Raw genomic sequence first — 18,195 nt, forward strand, 5'->3', positions numbered from 1 at the left:
CCGTCTGATGAAGAACAGTAACATAAAGGACATTTAGTATAATTTCATTAGTTAAAGAACAACGTGTGCAATTTGACTCAAACTTAAAGGACGTAAAATATTATTTACTCATATATATTAAGACAATTGGTAGCGGATAGACTATGAAGAAGTCGAAAGGGCAACACTTCATTTAAGTAGTTTTATGGAATATCAACTCAATTTTGCCAAATCCCTCTTTTTGGGATGAAAATCTCATATCAATCTAGTTCCCTTTTTTTCTTTCATTTATACGGAATCGTTGAATTCACTATATAATTTTGATTCTTGTCTCGAAAAAGGTTAATGTTATACTTCACAAATTGGGGTTGTTTAGAAATTTAAAATATTGAAAAATCTTTGTGGTTCATACGTATGCAAAAGACCGTTGATAATTATTAAATAAATACAGTTGGAATTGGAATGAAGCTGTTTTTCTGCATGTATTGCTAGCATGCCTATTTATATAGGTTCTACGTGTCAAATGTGGGAACTGAAAGGTATATTCTTTGAACACTAAGGTGATTTTTGTTTTTTCTGAGGTAAAACGTCTACAGTCTGCGAACCACATCTGCAGACATCTGTAGCAGAAGTGCTGGACCAAATGTCTGCAGTCTGTAAGAAGAAGACTGTTTGTTTTTTTACTTCTGCAAATTACTGAAATAAACTGAAATATAAATAAACTGATTTATTAAAGTTATAAGAGTTTTTCAACATTCAAACTTAAATAATAGTTATACAATACTGAAATAATATTCATAAAAAAGACAATAACATTTTTTTTTAAATCATTGTATTCATGCTTTGCATTAACTGCTCAGGAATCTCATCTCGTAACCGAGTCATATATTCCCGATCCGATGCAGTACCATGTGCCTCAACCTCGTCTTCATCAGCATCAACGTGCACTAGCCTATTTTGAACCGAAACATTGGGTTGATCGTATTCTGTAAACAACTCATACCTCAAACCAATTAACATACTAGGCACGAATCATGTCAATCCATAACAAACACAAATACTCTAATCAAACAACTAATCACGATGAACAACATCTATATTCCATAACATAATCATAACCGAAATGATTGAATCGAGCCAAGCTTAAACAACATATAGCCTAAGATGAAGCTCGTTTAATTATATTGAGCTTAAGCATTTTTGACACTATATTTAAAAGGGTATAAAAGTGTAAGTATATTGTTATATGATTGTATCTATAATTAAGTTCTCATTATATAAGTTAATAATCTGGAACATAATCAATCTAGTTGTATCAATAATATAGCTTTTTAAGCATATTCATATGATAGTATCTAGTCAAATACAAAGACATAGCATATTCATATGGTTTGATCAAATCCCACAAAATACCAAAATATCTTCTAGATGCATTTACCTATTATCATTTTTATTATAAAAGTTCACATTATAATCCCATTATTGAATTCATGCTATGTGTGAACATCTACAGGTCAATAACAGAGGGATCCATTCACGTGAACATCTACAGGTCAATAACATAGGGATCCATTCACATTATTAACAAATCAACAATTTTAAACTAAGAACAAACAAGAAAAGGAGCAATTTTGACAAAAGATTAACAACATACCTATGTCTCGAGAGGTGGAGCAGGCTGATAGAGGTCGTCGAGAGGCGGAGGTCGCCGAGAGGTGGCGGTCGTCGAGAGGTGGGGGCGGCGCCAGAGGAGGAGCAGCGATGGCAGACGTGGAGAGGGTTGGGGAGGAGCTGTGGGTGCGGCTGTGAAAGATTAGGGTTTAATTTTTTTGAAGGAGAAGATTTGAGAAGAGGCAAGAAGTCTTTTGACCACATCTGTGTGAAACAGAGGTGAGGAAGAGGTTTTTTAATGAAAACCCTTCTAAAAAACAAACAAGCTGCAGACCCCTATGTTTGCGCGTGGTCTGCGTGGGGAAGAGAAAAGAGGTTCTGAAGTACTTTTCTAAAAAAACAAACACCCCCTAAGCATCGATCGTTGTATGACTTCTTAGGTTCTTGAACTAGTGCTGACGTGTGTTAGTTCCTCGTACTAGTAAGGGACACGTTGGGTTAATACTTAATCATAAACCACATGGGTCGATACTTTACGTCCAAGTTGACCCGACACCCTTATAGATATACTAGGGTAAGGATGCGTGATGACGGAATCGAGCAATAAAAACTCTCTTTCAGAAATACAGGATAAGGATGTATATATTAGTGTTAGACAGCTAATCATTAGTTGGTTTACACAGCTCATCACCAGCTTGTGTATTTTATATTTGGTATATATTTGACTGTATTGTAATTGTACCATCTCCTTTTCTTTTTGTTTATGGCTCCTATATATGGGCTATCATATTGTATAGAGAACATATCAATCAATATAGAAAAGTTCTTCACATCTTAAAGTCAAACATGGTATCAGAGCATACGGACCTTAACCTTTGAGTCCTTTTTTCTCTTTTTTTTTCCTTTTCTATCATTGTCTACATCACTCTGTTCCTTCTGCAATTTTTTTGTGGGTACTATCTTCTTCTCTTTCTTGCCTTGTCTTCATCCTTACCTCCAAAAAAAAAATGTCCACCACTTCTGCAACATCAGGCTTAACATCTGATGCAACAACAAACCAAAGTACCCAAATTCCAAGCCTTGCCAATCTAGCCAACCTAATTTCCATCAAATTAGATGGTGATAATTATCTTGCGTGGAAACATGAGATAGTCACAGTACTAAAGATGATGGGACTCTTATCTTACTTGAAGAAGGATATCTTTCCACCTAGAGCTGTAAACGAACCGAACGTTCAGCGAACACTTCGTGAACCGTTCGGCGGGAAGTTCGTTTATGTTCGTTCGATAAGCTTAACAAACGAACACGAACAAAAATTTTCCTCCGATAAGCTTAATGAACGAACACGAACAAAGGTCTCGTTCGTTCGACTACGTTCGTGAACGTTCAGTAATAGTTCGTTTATGTTCGTTCGTGTTCGTTCGTTTATGTCCGTTCGTGTTCGGTTTTTTATGTTTATTTTCTATAAGTTTTTAATGTTTTATTAATTTTTTACTTTCCCCCATATGTATTTCCCTCTCTCTAGCCCGCTCCCTCTTTGATATAACGCTCCTTCATTCAGCCTATCTCCAATCGATTAAACTCAATATTATCCATCCCTTCAATCTTTAAATGGTACAATGTTTAAGATTAACAGTGCCTTTTTTTAATTTTCAAAATTAAAGTTCATTTGTGTTCGTTTGTGTTCGTTTGCGTTCGTGGTTAGTGTTCACGAACTATTCACGAACAACCAGAATTCCTTAATGAACGAACACGAACACAAACTTCTGTTCATCATGTGTTCATGAATAGTTCACGAACATCCAAATTTCTTTAACAAACGAACACAAACATAGCCTTGTTCGTGTTCCTTCGGTTCGTTTACAGCCCTATCTCCACCTGCTCAAGACTCCAATGATCGAGCCAACTGGGAAAAGGCAGACGGGTATGTCTTAGCCTGCTTGAATGCAACATTATCTCCTTCAATTGCTCATATTGCAATAGGTACTTCTTCTGCCTCTGAACTATGGTCTGTTATAGAAGAAACATTTTTTCAACAACTATTTGCCAAACAAATGCAATTAAGAACACAATTTCAAGTGTTGAAACAAAATGACCTGTCGATTATTGATTACTGTGATAAAGCCAAACATCTGGCAGATTCGTTAAAAGTTGCTGGTGATTCTATCACTGATTCGTCACTGGTCCTGCAAGTTTTACATGGGATGAATCATGACTTCACTCCAATCCGACTCAATATTGAAAGTGGCGATGCATTACCAACATTCCATCAAGTGAGATCAAAATTACTGACATATGAGGCTCGACTAAGTCAACAAGAGACTTTCAACACACCTGTTAGTGCAATGGCAGCCATGACAATGAGACCACCACATTAGAGCAACCCAGACCGATCCATCATTTGTCAAATATGCGATAAAACCGGCCATCGTGCAAATAACTGCTACCAACTACAAGGAAACCGAGAAGGTGGCGGAGGTCGATGGCGTGGTGGAAATCGCTCCAATCGTTCTCGTGGTGGTTGCAACAACAACAATTATTCGAGCGGGGGTCGTACGCAATTCGTTGGCGGTGCCAATTGGTCTCAAAATGGCAGCACTGGAGGTGGATCATGGCTGATTGCTCCTCAATCGGCTCACGGGGCGTATGGAAGCAACCATGGTTTGGGTTTCGGGACATCTGGTATGAATGGCTTTTCTAATTGGGTTGGTGGTGCAAATGGTACAAGAGGATCCATGGGATTCCAAGATCCACGTAATACTAATTCATCTACCTTGGGCCAGCCCACTACTCCTAATCAATTTAATACAAATCAAAACCAAGGTATTTTGGGCCCAAGACCAAATGTGTCTTCTGATGGGCTGCAGATCAGACTACACAACATTATGGGCTTTGGCCATACTAGTTCAGACTCAATGGGATCAATTCCATCTTTTGACACGCCACACTTCGGACAATCACATTTTAACTCATGGGCTGCAGATCAGACTACACAACATTATGGGTTCTCTGCTACTTTATCTGACTTATGTCAGACTGTTGAGGCATGGATTCCATACTCGGGTGCTACTGCCCATATGACATCAGATGTTTCTTTGGTTCACGGTGCCGTTCCATACACCGGTACGGAGAATGTTATTGTTGGCAATGGTATGTCGCTTTCCATTTCACATATTGGCCATTCTGTACTACGTTTGTCTCATCAAACAATTTTACTCAAAAATGTTCTTGTTGTTCCTGGTTTAACTAAAAATATTTTATCCATTACACAACTTGTCATTGATCATCCCATTGCTGTTATTTTCTCACACCTTGGTTTGTCTATTCAGACTCTAACAGGGCAGATCCTCCACCACATGCAGTCTTGTCCTCACCAACTTTATTCCTTATCAGCTATTGCTTCTACGTCACGAGAGATATGGCATTCACATTTAGGACATCCGTCTGATACTGTTATGTCTCGTTTTTCTTTGTTACATATGTCGAATAAGTCCATGAACAATGTCTGTAACTCGTGCCAAATTTCTACATCAAGTAGACTGCTTTTATATTTTGTTGATTCTCATTTGATTGTACCTTTACACATCGTTCACTGTGATATTTGGGGACCAGCTCCCACTGTTTCTAGATCTGGATATCGTTACTTTATTACATTTATTGATGACTTTAGTCATTTCACGTGGATATATCCCTTATCTCACCGCCCACAAGCCATTGATTCTTTCAGACATTTTAAACCTTTTGTTGAAAATCTCTTCTCCTACACCATAAAAAACCTACAATGTGATGGTGCCCCTGAGCTTGTTCGTGGTCATATGGCTAAATATCTCTCTGATGCTGGTATTGCATATCGTATTGCATGTCCTTACACACCCCAACAAAACGGGGTTGCTGAGCGTAAAAATCGCCACCTCTCTGAAACCGCACGTGCCCTCCTTTATCATGCTCGCTTTCCACAACGTTTCTGGTACGATGCCTATGCTACAGCAGCATTTCTCATTAATCGGTTACCTACACCTATTCTCCATAATTCCTCACCTTATGAGATTCTCTTTGGTACTCGACCTGATTATTCTCTCCTTCATACCTTTGGGTGTCTATGTTATCCGTTTCTCGGTAGTACTCGTGCAGATAAACTTTTACCCAAATCTGTTCCATGCTTATTCCTTGGTTATGCTCCATCTCATCGTGGTTATCTTTTCTACGATCCTTATACTCGTCGTACCCTCACCTCTCGTCATGTTAAATTTCATGAGACAGTTTTTGACATCCCTACTACCATAGCCACACCCCCGGTTCCTCCTCTAACATCTTCATTTACTGTTCTTCCTCCTCCACCATGTATGCCATCACAACCCTCACCACCTATTCCATCTCCATCCTCACCGCCATCTCCACCATCATCTTCACCATCTTCCCCGTGTATACCTCCATCGCCACCCCCACCCCCACCCCCTCCATCTCATCCCATGATCACACGTTCTCGTGATCATACTCTTCAACCTCGTCAGTTCCTAGATCATGTTCTTCTCCACACATCTACTTCTCCTACTACTGAGCCTACTACCTTTTCTTAGGCTCAGAAATGGCCAGTATGGTAGGATGTGATGCGCACAGAGGTTGTTGCTCTGCATTCCATCCAGACATGGGTTTTGGTTCCTCCACCCGCCAATGCCAACATTGTTGGCTGCAAGTGGGTTTACAGGATTAAGCATAATCCTGATGGTTCGATTAGTCGATATAAAGCCCGACTTGTTGCCAAGGGTTTTCATCAGACAGAGGGAACTGACTACACTGAGACGTTTAGCCCCATGGTTAAACCCACCACCATTCGAATAGTCTTATCTATTGCTTTCTCTAGGGGTTGGGATATTCGACAGGTGGATGTCAACAATGCCTTCCTTCATGGTGATTTATCTGAAACTGTGTATATGTCTCAGCCTCCAGGCTTTGTTGATTCCACCCAACCGAATCATGTTTGTTTATTGCGGAAGGCGCTTTATGGTCTGAAGCAGGCTCCTCGTGCCTTATTTTCCAAATTGTCTTCCGCACTCACCACTTCTGGATTCTCTCAGTGTGTATTAGATGCCTCTCTCTTTGTTTACAGCAGTGGCTCAGATGTTTGCTATGTTCTGGCATATGTTGATGATATCATTATTACTGGCAGTTCCTCACGCTTTGTTGTGCGTTTAATTGAGCGCTTACATTCATAGTTTGCGCTCAAGGATTTGGGGTCATTATCTTATTTTTTGGGAGTTCAGGCTACATTCTTGGGTGACATACTACATTTATCTCAACAGCGATACTTACGTGATTTGCTACATCGGACCGGGCTTACTGACTGCCGACCATTGTCTACACCAGTTTCTTCTGGACAGCAGCTCTCTCGGCTTTCCGGTGACCCTCTAGAGGCTCCACTAGTATATCGGAGCACTGTCGGTGCCTTACAGTATCTAGTCTTGACTCGTCCTGAGATTACATATGCCGTCAGTAAGGTTTCTCAGTTTTTACAGAAACCTACTAACCGACACTGGGGCGCAGTCAAGCGCATCTTGAGATACCTTAAGGGTACTATCTCTCATGCCTTGACCATTCGATGATCTAGTAGTCTTGAGTTACATGCTTATTCTGATGCTGACTGGGCTGGATGCCCTGATGATCGCCGTTCCACTACAAGTTATTGCATCTTTCTTGGACCCAACCTTATCAGTTGGAATTCCAAGAAACAACACACTATTGTTCGTTCCAGCACAGAGGCAGAGTATCGAGCATTGGCCCACACAGCTGCAGAGGTTCGTTGGATTATGTCTATCTTGCATGAGCTTCAGATTCCTACTTCTTGTCCACCTACTGTTTGGTGTGACAACCATGGTGTCACATATTTAGCAGTTAATCCAGTGCTTCACCAGCGCATGAAACATCTTGAGATTGACCTTCATTTTATTCGTGATATGGTTTTAGATCGGACATTCACCATCAGATATGTCCCTACTGCTTGTCAGGTAGCTGATCTTCTCACCAAAGGGTTATCATCTGATAGATGTAAATCTCTTGCCTCATTCTCATTCATCAACCGACTATATAAAGAGTACAATCCAATCTCCTATCTTGGAGAGGATATTTACATAACAAATATAATTGATCTTGTTTCCTATTATGTAATTGTCTATTACACCCCCGCAGTCGAAGCGAGAGGAGGGCGAATGTTGAGACTGGATCTGAAGTCGTCAAACAAAACTTCAGGTAGACCTTTCGTAAATATATCAGCCACTTGAAACCGTGTAGGAATATGTAGAACACAAACGGTGCCTCGCTGAACCAAATCGCGAACAAAGTGAATATCCAGCTCGATGTGTTTTGTACATTGATGTTGAACCGGATTCCCGGATAAGTAAATGGCACTGATGTTGTCGCAATACACAAGACTAGCTGTGGTGACGGGTCGGTGTAGCTCCAAGAGAAGGTTACGAAGCCAACAAATTTCAGCAACGACATTTGCAACACCCTTGTATTCTGCTACGGCACTAGATCGAGAAATGACAAACTGTCGTTTAGAGGACCATGAAATAATGTTCGGGCCTAGATATACACAGTATCCGGAGGTGGAACGATGCGTATCCGGACACCCCGCCCAGTCGGCATCGGTATAAGCACGTAAGGAAAATCCGTAGAAGCACCGAGTGTTAGGCCATGAGTGGAGGTCCCCTGAAGATATCGAATAATCCGTTTGAGAGCATTCCAATGGTCGACTTTCGGTGCGTGCATATACATGCAAACTTGCTACACAGCGTAACAAATATCGGGCCGCGTGAATGTTAAGTATTGAAGAGCTCCCGCAAGGCTACGATATAGTGTCGGGTCGTCAAAATCAGTGCCCGAATTGGAGCCAAGTTTAGGCTTAGTATCAACTGGTGTTGCCACTGGTTTGCATGTAGACATGCCAGCTCGATCTATAATTTCCTTCGCGTAAACCTGTTGGGAAAGAAACATTTTGTCACCTTGCCGTTGAACATGTATATCCAAAAAATGGCTAAGTGGCCCGAGATCTTTCATTGCGAATTCAACAGAGAGACGAGACATAAGATGCTTGCGAAGAGAGTATGTCGATGTCGTGAGAATGATGTCATCGACATAGATAAGTAAATAGGCTGTAGCACTGTTGTGTCGGTAGGTGAATAGAGAGTTATCACATTTGCTTTGTTGAAACCCCAATAAAAGAACAAAATCCGTAAAGCGTTGGTACCATGCACGAGGGGCCTGTTTCAATCCGTATAGTGACTTCTTCAGTAAACACACATGATCCGGATATTGTTGTAACATCCGTCTCAATTTAATATGCTTATAACCATAATTACACATTTTATATGAAAAATGTGACTTTTTGAAAACTTTGTCAAGTCAAAGTTCATACGTGTTTAAAGTAAACAAAATATAGTTCTAAGTGTTTACATTGATCACTTAAAACAAAAACCAAATAAAATTATTGCGGAAGCTTCATTTGACATGTGTTCGGTTCACTAGATTGCTTGATTGTCGTCCGGATGCTTGCCATACTCACCTGGAGTCAAAACCACTTAAAAAGTTAGTTTTGACATTGTTAAAATATGCATAAACAAGTCCTAGCATCAAACCATCAAAAATAAAATAAAATTTCATATTTGACTCTGTCGCGTGTCACGCCAGATCCCATTCACTTTGTCGCGTGTCGCGCCAGATCCCCTGGATCCTGTCGCGTGGCGCGGGGGAGTCGGTTTTCCAGCAGGTCCGTTTCTGAACCTGCATTTTCTGCCCAGCTCAATTATTCAACAAATATCGAACTTTAAACGACCATAACTTTTTATCTACTAGTCCGTATTAGGCGATTCTTTTTCCTACGCGTCCGTAATTTAATTCTCCATCACATGGAGTTAAAATCCGACATTCAAACTAATAAAATTCTAACTTTTTGAGCATTCGGCTTATTACTTAAAATCCACATTTTGACCCGTTTAGGGGATTTAAGCCATTTAGTCTAAACTAACTCTTTTCTTTTCACACTTCGTTATTCCACATCTAAAATATATGCTTAGGTCCTACCACGACTACTTTTGTGGTATATTTAGCATATCTAACCCATTAACCCAAATTTATCCTTCGGTTAGTCGTTTTACGCAACTGACCCATTTTAGGTATTTGATTCCACGAATGTTTATACATATATCTTTTATACATGTTTAATGATTCCCTAATCAAAATGCAAGTTCCTAAACAACCCATATGGGTTGTTTGCCCGATTTACCCTTCAAGGGCGCTTTGGTCAACTCTAGTCCCTCATTTTACAATGAAGGACTTTTGCTAAATATTTGACCAAACCCGCATATTAACTAAATCTTATTTATGCGTACCTGGCTCGGGTCTAAGTATTGACCTGTTTAATATCTTGCCTTAATAATTTGCTAATTCCTAGCAATGAGATTTCCATAAGCCGATTTACCCTGTGAGCATTGTACTCGACAAATACTTGTTAGTCGTTATTTGTCAAGTGGTGTTGAAATCACCATTTGACCCATTTCGGATTTTTCACCATGTGATTATATCTTTAAATTCATTTCTTTTGCGTTCGACCCAACATGGCTTATGCCATATGATGTCGTTCGAACTTCGACTTTTATTCCAACCATATGTGACCAAATCACCATTTTACCCTTATTGTTCGATTAGGCTTATCTTACTAAGTAGCCATTCCAAAAACTCTTTTGTATATGTCATTTCATGACTAATTTTCATTTCAAATCCCTTATTACCATTAACATGGTTTTCATCAATTTATTCATTCCAACGCATAACATTTCGCGTCGGAACTCGTATTTCGGATACAATCCGTTATTTTATTTATATCCTCTAGAATGGATATATATTTATATATACTAAGAATGGGTGTAAGTTTTACTTACCTCGCGTCCGCGCAAACATTCTTCGCATCCTTGATCTGTTTGACCCGTTCCTTTCCAAGCTCCCAACTAGCTTGTTTAGAGTCAAACTATATCATAACATCCGTAAGATGGTTAGATTGGTCATTCTATACAATGGCCATCACCCTATGGTCCTCTCTCTTTTTTTTTACACACTTATCAATCAAAGCATGTCATATTTTCAACAACTAGTTTTATACCATAAATCTTTTCATTCACTAACCGTTTGACCCGTTAGTGAAGTTACTAATACAAACTAGTTAGTAAGTGATTTTAAACACTTTAAGCATGTTACATAAAGTGTTATTTGTTCCCAACAATCAATACTTCATGCCTAAAGCAAGTATATACAATCCTATGCCTTTTTCTTGGTTAATAAGAACATTATTAATGTGCAGCGATTTTGTATTCAGCTGCTGCAATTGACCATTTTGACCCATTTAAAAGCTGAATTAGATCAACATGTTCAAAGATGGATCGTAGAACTCTCAAATACCTTTTAGGCATATATGGTACGTTTTCTAACGATGTTTCTATGATTTTATATGATTTTTACAAAATCAGGATAGCATCTTATTTTTAGCCTAAAACAGCATGCTGTCTTTTCGAAACTGCCACTGAATTCGACATTTTTGACATATTTAACATCTGAACCAAGTCATCATGTTAACTAACGAAATGCAGATTACTCAGAGACCTTTCTAGGCATATAAAGTACACACCCATACGATTTTTCTGTGATTTATTGTGAATTTTCAAAATTCAGGCCTGCACCATAATTATTAAGCATTTCATCGAACACTTGGCGGGTTTCGCATTCAAGATTAGTCTCTAACCTATCTCTTGAACACCTTACCCCAATTTTATCAACATAACATTACATAATCCAATTCAAGTCATGTATTAGCATAAATTAAAACACCTAATTTGTTCAAGTGTCTTCATGTTACTACCATATATGATGATTCTAAACATGATTATATTATAAGTTTCATCATATTAGTAAAACCCACTTATCTAAGTGTGGTGTTTCATCCAAGCATTCAATCATAACAAAACATGTAAAATTTTCACTTAGGGTTTTGTTCCTAAGCAAGTATACATCACTAATTCGGTCGTAGCCTCTATGATTCATACATAAATCACATCTTATGACTTTCATTAATTTTCACAACTCTATCAACATCAAAATTTCGACATACCTTAAGATCCTCATGTTTAGGTGATCACGAATTTGTGTTCATGCACTTGATTTGACCCTAATTCACCCTTCAATTTGATGGATTTGAGCTTGAACAAGGGTTTTGCCTTGTCCCTTGTTTCTCCTGGACGTTTACACGCACACACACACACACACACACACACACACACTAAGTGTGTGTGTTGTGTTTTATTTTTATTTTTTAATAAAACAAGTTTCCCACTTAGCAATATTAGTCCCTATAGTTTCAAGGGTTTATAAATGAGGCTATAACTCATAGTTTATCATTTAATTACCCATTACTAACTAGGTTAATTCTATCTAGTTAACTTAATGGGTTCGGGAAGTTAGAACTTGTTTTATTTTAAGTATCGTTAACTCGGGCTTCTTTAATATTAGGTCACAACAATATTTTTTTTAATCCTAATATTTACCGGGTTAATTTTTACCACTAACGGTATTTCATCCGTTCATTATTATTAATGTGGTTTGATTACCAAACCCTTTTTTGGGGCGTTTCAAGTCTACCCCCCTTAAAGAAGTTTCGTCCCCGAAACCTTCTTTATGTAGTTCGTTAATTTAGACCAACGAACCTAGTTTCGTTTTTATGACATTCATTCTTTTCGGTCTATAGTTATCATTTGTATTGATGTGTGCGTCTTCCGTGTGTAAGGCCTCATGGGCCGTAACTTTTATCAGGTATTTCTTATCTTTGTCGTTTATTTGACGGTGTTGTCATTTGATCACCCGGTCATTAAGTCTTTCAACATGTTTACTCCACGCTAATCTTATACTGACGAGCGCTTTACATAGTTCATAACATAGCTTTGACTTCGAATCGTTTTACTGGCTAGACTGATTAGTCATCGTTACTTCATACCTCGTCGTTTGGGTGTACCACATTGCCATCCTCGACCTTATGTGAATTCGTGATCTCATAGTACTTATGTTTTGTTAAATCGTTGTTTTTGACTAAAACTGAATTTTAGTTTAACATTTTTAACTTATGTCAATTACTCTTACCAGGGGTTTGTCAACCAAAGATTTATTCCTCTCTGTTGTTATTTTACGCGAGGAATCATAACTAGTTCCCACGCTTTACTTTATTGACCCGAAGGTTTCTTCACTTAGCCTCGTAGGCTAATTTATTAGGCCTTCACCTTTTTATGGTGATACCCTATAGTTTGTTTCTTTGTATTTGTGACCCGAGGGTCATTCTGGTCCCGTAGACCTTAACACTTCTTAAAATCCCGAAAGTTGTGATGATCCCGTAGATTCATCTTCTACTCATGTCGTTCTAAAAATATACTTTCAGTGTCAACGTACCCTTTTTAAGTTTATAAATTATTTATTTTCATTCTTGAATTCTATTGACCTCGACCGTAGTCTAAGGCTACATTCGTTTTCTTTTTGAACTAATCTTCCGACTCTATGACTTCTTATGTCATTTACGCGTCGGTCTGTTCTCTGCTTACCGTTATTCGGTTTACGCCTCTATTTCTTTACAGCCCGTTACCCGGGTTCTTTTATCTTAATGCTTTTAACGCTCCCGTTTCTTGGTTTGCGTTTTCCTTTTTATATTTTCCCATAACCCTTTATATAGGTTTATTAATATTTCGCGCTTTTATTTATTCGGTTCGCGTTTACTTACATTATCAAGCGTTATTCTTTATTTAACACGTTTGACTTGTTCATGTGAAATTTCATCACTTGTGAATGTCAAATTTCATTCTTTATTCGACCCGTTTAACTTCAAAATAGTTGAACGTAATTTATCAAAATTTCTATTTACAGTATCTTGTCGTCTTTTAGTCATGACTCGAAACCCGAGTCTATTGACTTTCATCCACGTTCCCGTTTCTCGGTCTACGCGTGTGTTTAAATCCTTACCCATCAACCGGGTGTTTTACCAAAGTCGTTTTTATTGCAACCCTTCTGGTATGCATTAAGACTTCGCTTCGATTTATTTGGTCATCTTAGCGAAATCCATCACTTTTATTCAACAATGTCTTTTATTCTTTATGTGCCTTACAGATTCTGAGTGACGATTATCATCGTCATCCTTGCTTTACTATGACTAAAGTTAACAACCTTGATTATCTTTTTCGTGTGGGCAATACCTTCGTTTTTATGATCCGACGGGTCATCTATACTTTGGTTTAACTTGCCCATTTTGTCAACCATGGCTCTTTCGTCCAAAACTTATTTTCGTGAATTTTCTTCAGGTCATTCATTTATATCGTCATTTACATTGATCTTTGTCCCTTCTCTCGGGCTCATTATACTAAGGTAATACGTTTCCGTCACCCGGCTGTGCGTTTACATTATTATCAAGTATTTTGCTCATTTGTTTCATTGGGTACTTTTAATTTGTCCCATTTACCCCGTCCTTACTACATCGAATGTAAATATGTCCATCATAAGAAGTTCATGGTACCACGTGTTCACTACTTACTTGGCCAGAGTGAGCGATCAACACCTGGTATACATGACCCTTTTATAATTTTCACATTACACCCATGTAAGTAATGCCTCTATTTGTTTCTCTTGGAAACAATATCCCGGGCAGGTTTTCTATTCAGGTTTTTCCAAGTTTTCAACCTACATATGCAACTTTCAATCTCTACGTATTTGTTACATATTACTATTCATGCAATAATTTAAAACGTGCACCTGATAATGCTTGCTCTAACAGGCTCTCCTCGCCATTAACTTATTCGCGATCGTCACGCGATTTAGGTCCTTGGTTAGCATGCTCTATTTGTCGTACTTTGAACCGTTCCTCTGTCAAATCCGCTATTTGTTAAACTCTCGCTATCTTCATATGAGAGTGTCTTTTAACTAAAACATTTACAACAGTTAGTAATTTCGGCATTAATGGATGCCCGTATTATAATACAAGGCTTTTCTACTATATGCATCAACGCGTGTAATTTCGTTGACTATATCTACTCTATATCGATATTATTGGTGTAACGTGTATTACACGATAACCATATGTGTTGTTCTCAACACTTAATCATACTAAGCCATTGATATACATGTACTTACTGGATTTGCGATCAAGCCTCGAACCGAACACTTTATTCTTTTAACCCTGAGCTCTGATTATCAACTTGTAACATCCGTCTCAATTTAATATGCTTATAACCATAATTACACATTTTATATGAAAAATGTGACTTTTTGAAAACTTTGTCAAGTCAAAGTTCATACGTGTTTAAAGTAAACAAAATATAGTTCCAAGTGTTTACATTGATCACTTAAAACAAAAACCAAATAAAATTATTGCGGAAGCTTCATTTGGCATGTGTTCGGTTCACTAGATTGCTTGATCGTCGTCCGGATGCTTGCCATACTCACCTGGAGTCAAAACCACTTAAAAAGTTAGTTTTGACATTGTTAAAATATGCATAAACAAGTCCTAGCATCAAACCATAAAAATAAAATAAAATTTCATATTTGAGTCTGTCGCGTGTCGCGCCAGATCCCATTCACTTTGTCGCGTGTCGCGAGGGCTCTCGCGTGTCGCGCCAGATCCCCTGGATCCTGTCGCGTGGTGCAGGGGAGTCGGTTTTCCAGCAGGTCCGTTTCTGAACCTGCATTTTCTGCCCAGCTCAATTATTCAACAAATATCGAACTTTAAACGACCATAACTTTTTATCTACTAGTCCGTTTTAGGCGATTCTTTTTCCTACGCGTCCATAATTTAATTCTCCATCACATGGAGTTAAAATCCGACACTCAAACTAATAAAATTCCAACTTTTTGAGCATTCGGCTTATTAATTAAAATCCACATTTTGACCCGTTTAGGGGATTTAAGCCATTTAGTCTAAACTAACTCTTTTCTTTTCACACTTCGTTATTCCACATATAAAATATATGCTTAGGTCCTACCACGACTACTTTTGTGGTATATTTAGCATATCTAACCCATTAACCCAAATTTATCCTTCAGTTAGTCGTTTTACGCAACTGACCCATTTTAGGTATTTGATTCCACGAATGTTTATACCTATATCTTGTATCCATGTTTAATGATTCCTAATCAAAATGCAAGTTCCTAAACAACCCATATGGGTTGTTTGCCCGATTTACCCTTCAAGGGCGCTTTGGTCAACTCTAGTCCCTCATTTTACGACGAAGGACTTTTGCTAAGTATTTGACCAAACCCGCATATTAACTAAATCTTATTTATGCATACCTGGCTCGGGTCGAAGTATTGACCCGTTTAATATCTTGCCTTAATGATTTGCTAATTCCTAGCAATGAGATTTCCATAAGCCGATTTACCCTGTGAGCATTGTATTCGACAAATACTTGTTAATCGTTATTTGTCAAGTGGTGTTGAAATCACCATTTGACCCATTTCGGATTTTTCACCATGTAATTATATCTTTAAATTCATTTCTTTTGCGTTCGACCCAACATGGCTTATGCCATATGATGTCGTTCGAACTTCGACTTTTATTCCAACCATATGTGACCAAATCACCATTTTACCCTTATTGTTCGATTAGGCTTATCTTACTAAGTAGCCATTCCAAAAACTCTTTTGTATATGTCATTTCATGACTAATTTCCATTTCAAATCCCTTATTACCATTAACATGGTTTTCATCATTTTATTCGTTCCAACGCATTACATTTCGCGTCGGAACTCGTATTTCGGATACAATCCGTTATTTTATTTATATCCTCTAGAATGGATATATATATTTATATATTCTAAGAATGGGTGTAAGTTTTACTTACCTCGCGTCCGCGCAAACATTCTTCGCATCCTTGATCTGTTTGACCCGTTCCTTTCCAAGCTCCCAACTAGCTTGTTTAGAGTCAAACTATATCATAACATCCATAAGATGGTTAGATTGGTCATTCTATACAATGGCCATCACCCTATGGTCCTCTCTCTCTCTCTCTCTCTCTCTTTTTTACACACTTATCAATCAAAGCATGTCATATTTTCAACAACTAGTTTTATACCATAAATCTTTTCTTTCACTAACCGTTTGACCCGTTAGTGAAGTTACTAATACAAACTAGTTAGTAAGTGATTTTAAACACTTTAAGCATATGACATAAAGTGTTATTTGTTCCCAACAATCAATACTTCATGCCTAAAGCAAGTATATACAATCCTATGCCTTTTTCTTGGTTAATAAGAACATTATTAATGTGCAGCGATTTTGTATTCAGCTGCTGTAATTGACTATTTTGACCCATTTAAGCTGAATTAGATCAACATGTTCAAAGATGGATCGTAGAACTCTCAAATACCTTTCTAGGCATATATGGTACGTTTTCTAACGATGTTTCTATGATTTTATATGATTTTTACAAAATCAGGACAGCAGCTTATTTTTAGCCTAAAACAGCAAGCTGTCTTTTTGAAACAGCCACTGAATTCGACGTTTTTGACATATTTAACATCTGAACCAAGTCATCATGTTAACTAACAAAATGCAGATTACTCAGAGACCTTTCTAGGCATACAAAGTACACACCCATACGATTTTTCTGTGATTTATTGTGAATTTTCAAAATTCAAGTCTGCACCATATTTATTAAGCATTTCATCGAACACTTGGCGGGTTTCGCATTCAAGATTAGTCTCTAACATATCTCTTGAACACCTTACCCTAATTTTATCAACATAACATTACATAATGCAATTCAAGTCATGTATGAGCATAAATTCAAACACCTAATTTGTTCAAGTGTCTTCATGTTACTACCATATATGATGATTCTAAACATGATTATATTATAAGTTTCATCATATTAGTAAAACCCACTTATCTAAGTGTGGTGTTTCATCCAAGCATTCAATCATAACAAAACATGTAAAATTTTCACTTAGGGTTTTGTTCCTAAGCAAGTATACATCACTAATTCGGCCGTAGCCTCTACGATTCATACATAAATCGCATTTTATGACTTTCATCAATTTTCACAACTCTATTAACATCAAAATTTCGACATACCTTAAGATCCTCATGCTTAGGTGATCACGAGTTTGTGTTCATGCACTTGATTTGGCCCTAATTCAACCTTCAATTTGATGAATTTGAGCTTGAACAAGGGTTTTGCCTTGTCCCTTGTTTCTCCTGGACATTTACACGCACACACACACACACTAAGTGTGTTTGTTGTGTTTTATTTTTATTTTTTAATAAAACAAGTTTCCCACTTAGCAATATTAGTCCCTATAGTTTCAAGGGTTTATAAATGAGGCTATAACTCATAGTTTATCATTTAATTACCCATTACTAACTAGGTTAATTCTACCTAGTTAACTTAATGGGTTCGGGAAGTTAGAACTTGTTTTATTTTAAGTCTCGTTAACTCGGGCTTCTTTAATATTAGGTCACAACAATATTTTTTTTAAATCCTAATATTTACCGGGTTAATTTTTACCACTAACGGTATTTCACCCGTTCATTATTAT

General features: G+C 37.8%; 2 protein-coding genes and 2 long non-coding RNA genes across 4 annotated transcripts; 2 read left to right on the forward strand and 2 right to left on the reverse strand.

The window, feature by feature from the left end:
• Positions 1–686: 686 nt before the first annotated feature.
• LOC110886078 lies at positions 687–2,196 on the reverse strand. Its single transcript, XR_002562598.2, has 2 exons — positions 1,634–2,196; positions 687–965 (listed from the first exon to the last, which is right to left on the reverse strand). It is a non-coding gene; the product is annotated as an uncharacterized LOC110886078 (long non-coding RNA).
• A 766-nt stretch (positions 2,197–2,962) lies between these two features.
• On the forward strand, positions 2,963–5,917 carry LOC118479335. The gene is made up of 2 exons (XM_035978698.1): positions 2,963–4,740; positions 4,920–5,917. The coding sequence occupies exons 1-2, from the start codon at positions 4,275–4,277 to the stop codon at positions 5,036–5,038; spliced, it is 585 nt and encodes a 194-aa protein (XP_035834591.1). The 5' UTR covers positions 2,963–4,274; the 3' UTR covers positions 5,039–5,917.
• Positions 3,484–3,968, forward strand: LOC110882922. The gene is made up of 2 exons (XM_022130810.2): positions 3,484–3,514; positions 3,574–3,968. Exons 1-2 carry the CDS (start codon positions 3,484–3,486, stop codon positions 3,966–3,968), a joined length of 426 nt encoding a protein of 141 aa, XP_021986502.2.
• A 3,063-nt stretch (positions 5,918–8,980) lies between the features above and the next one.
• Positions 8,981–11,877, reverse strand: LOC110882982. Its single transcript, XR_002560318.2, has 3 exons — positions 11,744–11,877; positions 10,524–10,609; positions 8,981–9,148 (listed from the first exon to the last, which is right to left on the reverse strand). It is a non-coding gene; the product is annotated as an uncharacterized LOC110882982 (long non-coding RNA).
• Positions 11,878–18,195: the final 6,318 nt, after the last annotated feature.

The sequence above is a fragment of the Helianthus annuus genome, chromosome 10, assembly GCF_002127325.2.
Source record: "Helianthus annuus cultivar XRQ/B chromosome 10, HanXRQr2.0-SUNRISE, whole genome shotgun sequence".
NCBI classification, from domain to species: Eukaryota; Viridiplantae; Streptophyta; class Magnoliopsida; order Asterales; family Asteraceae; genus Helianthus; species Helianthus annuus.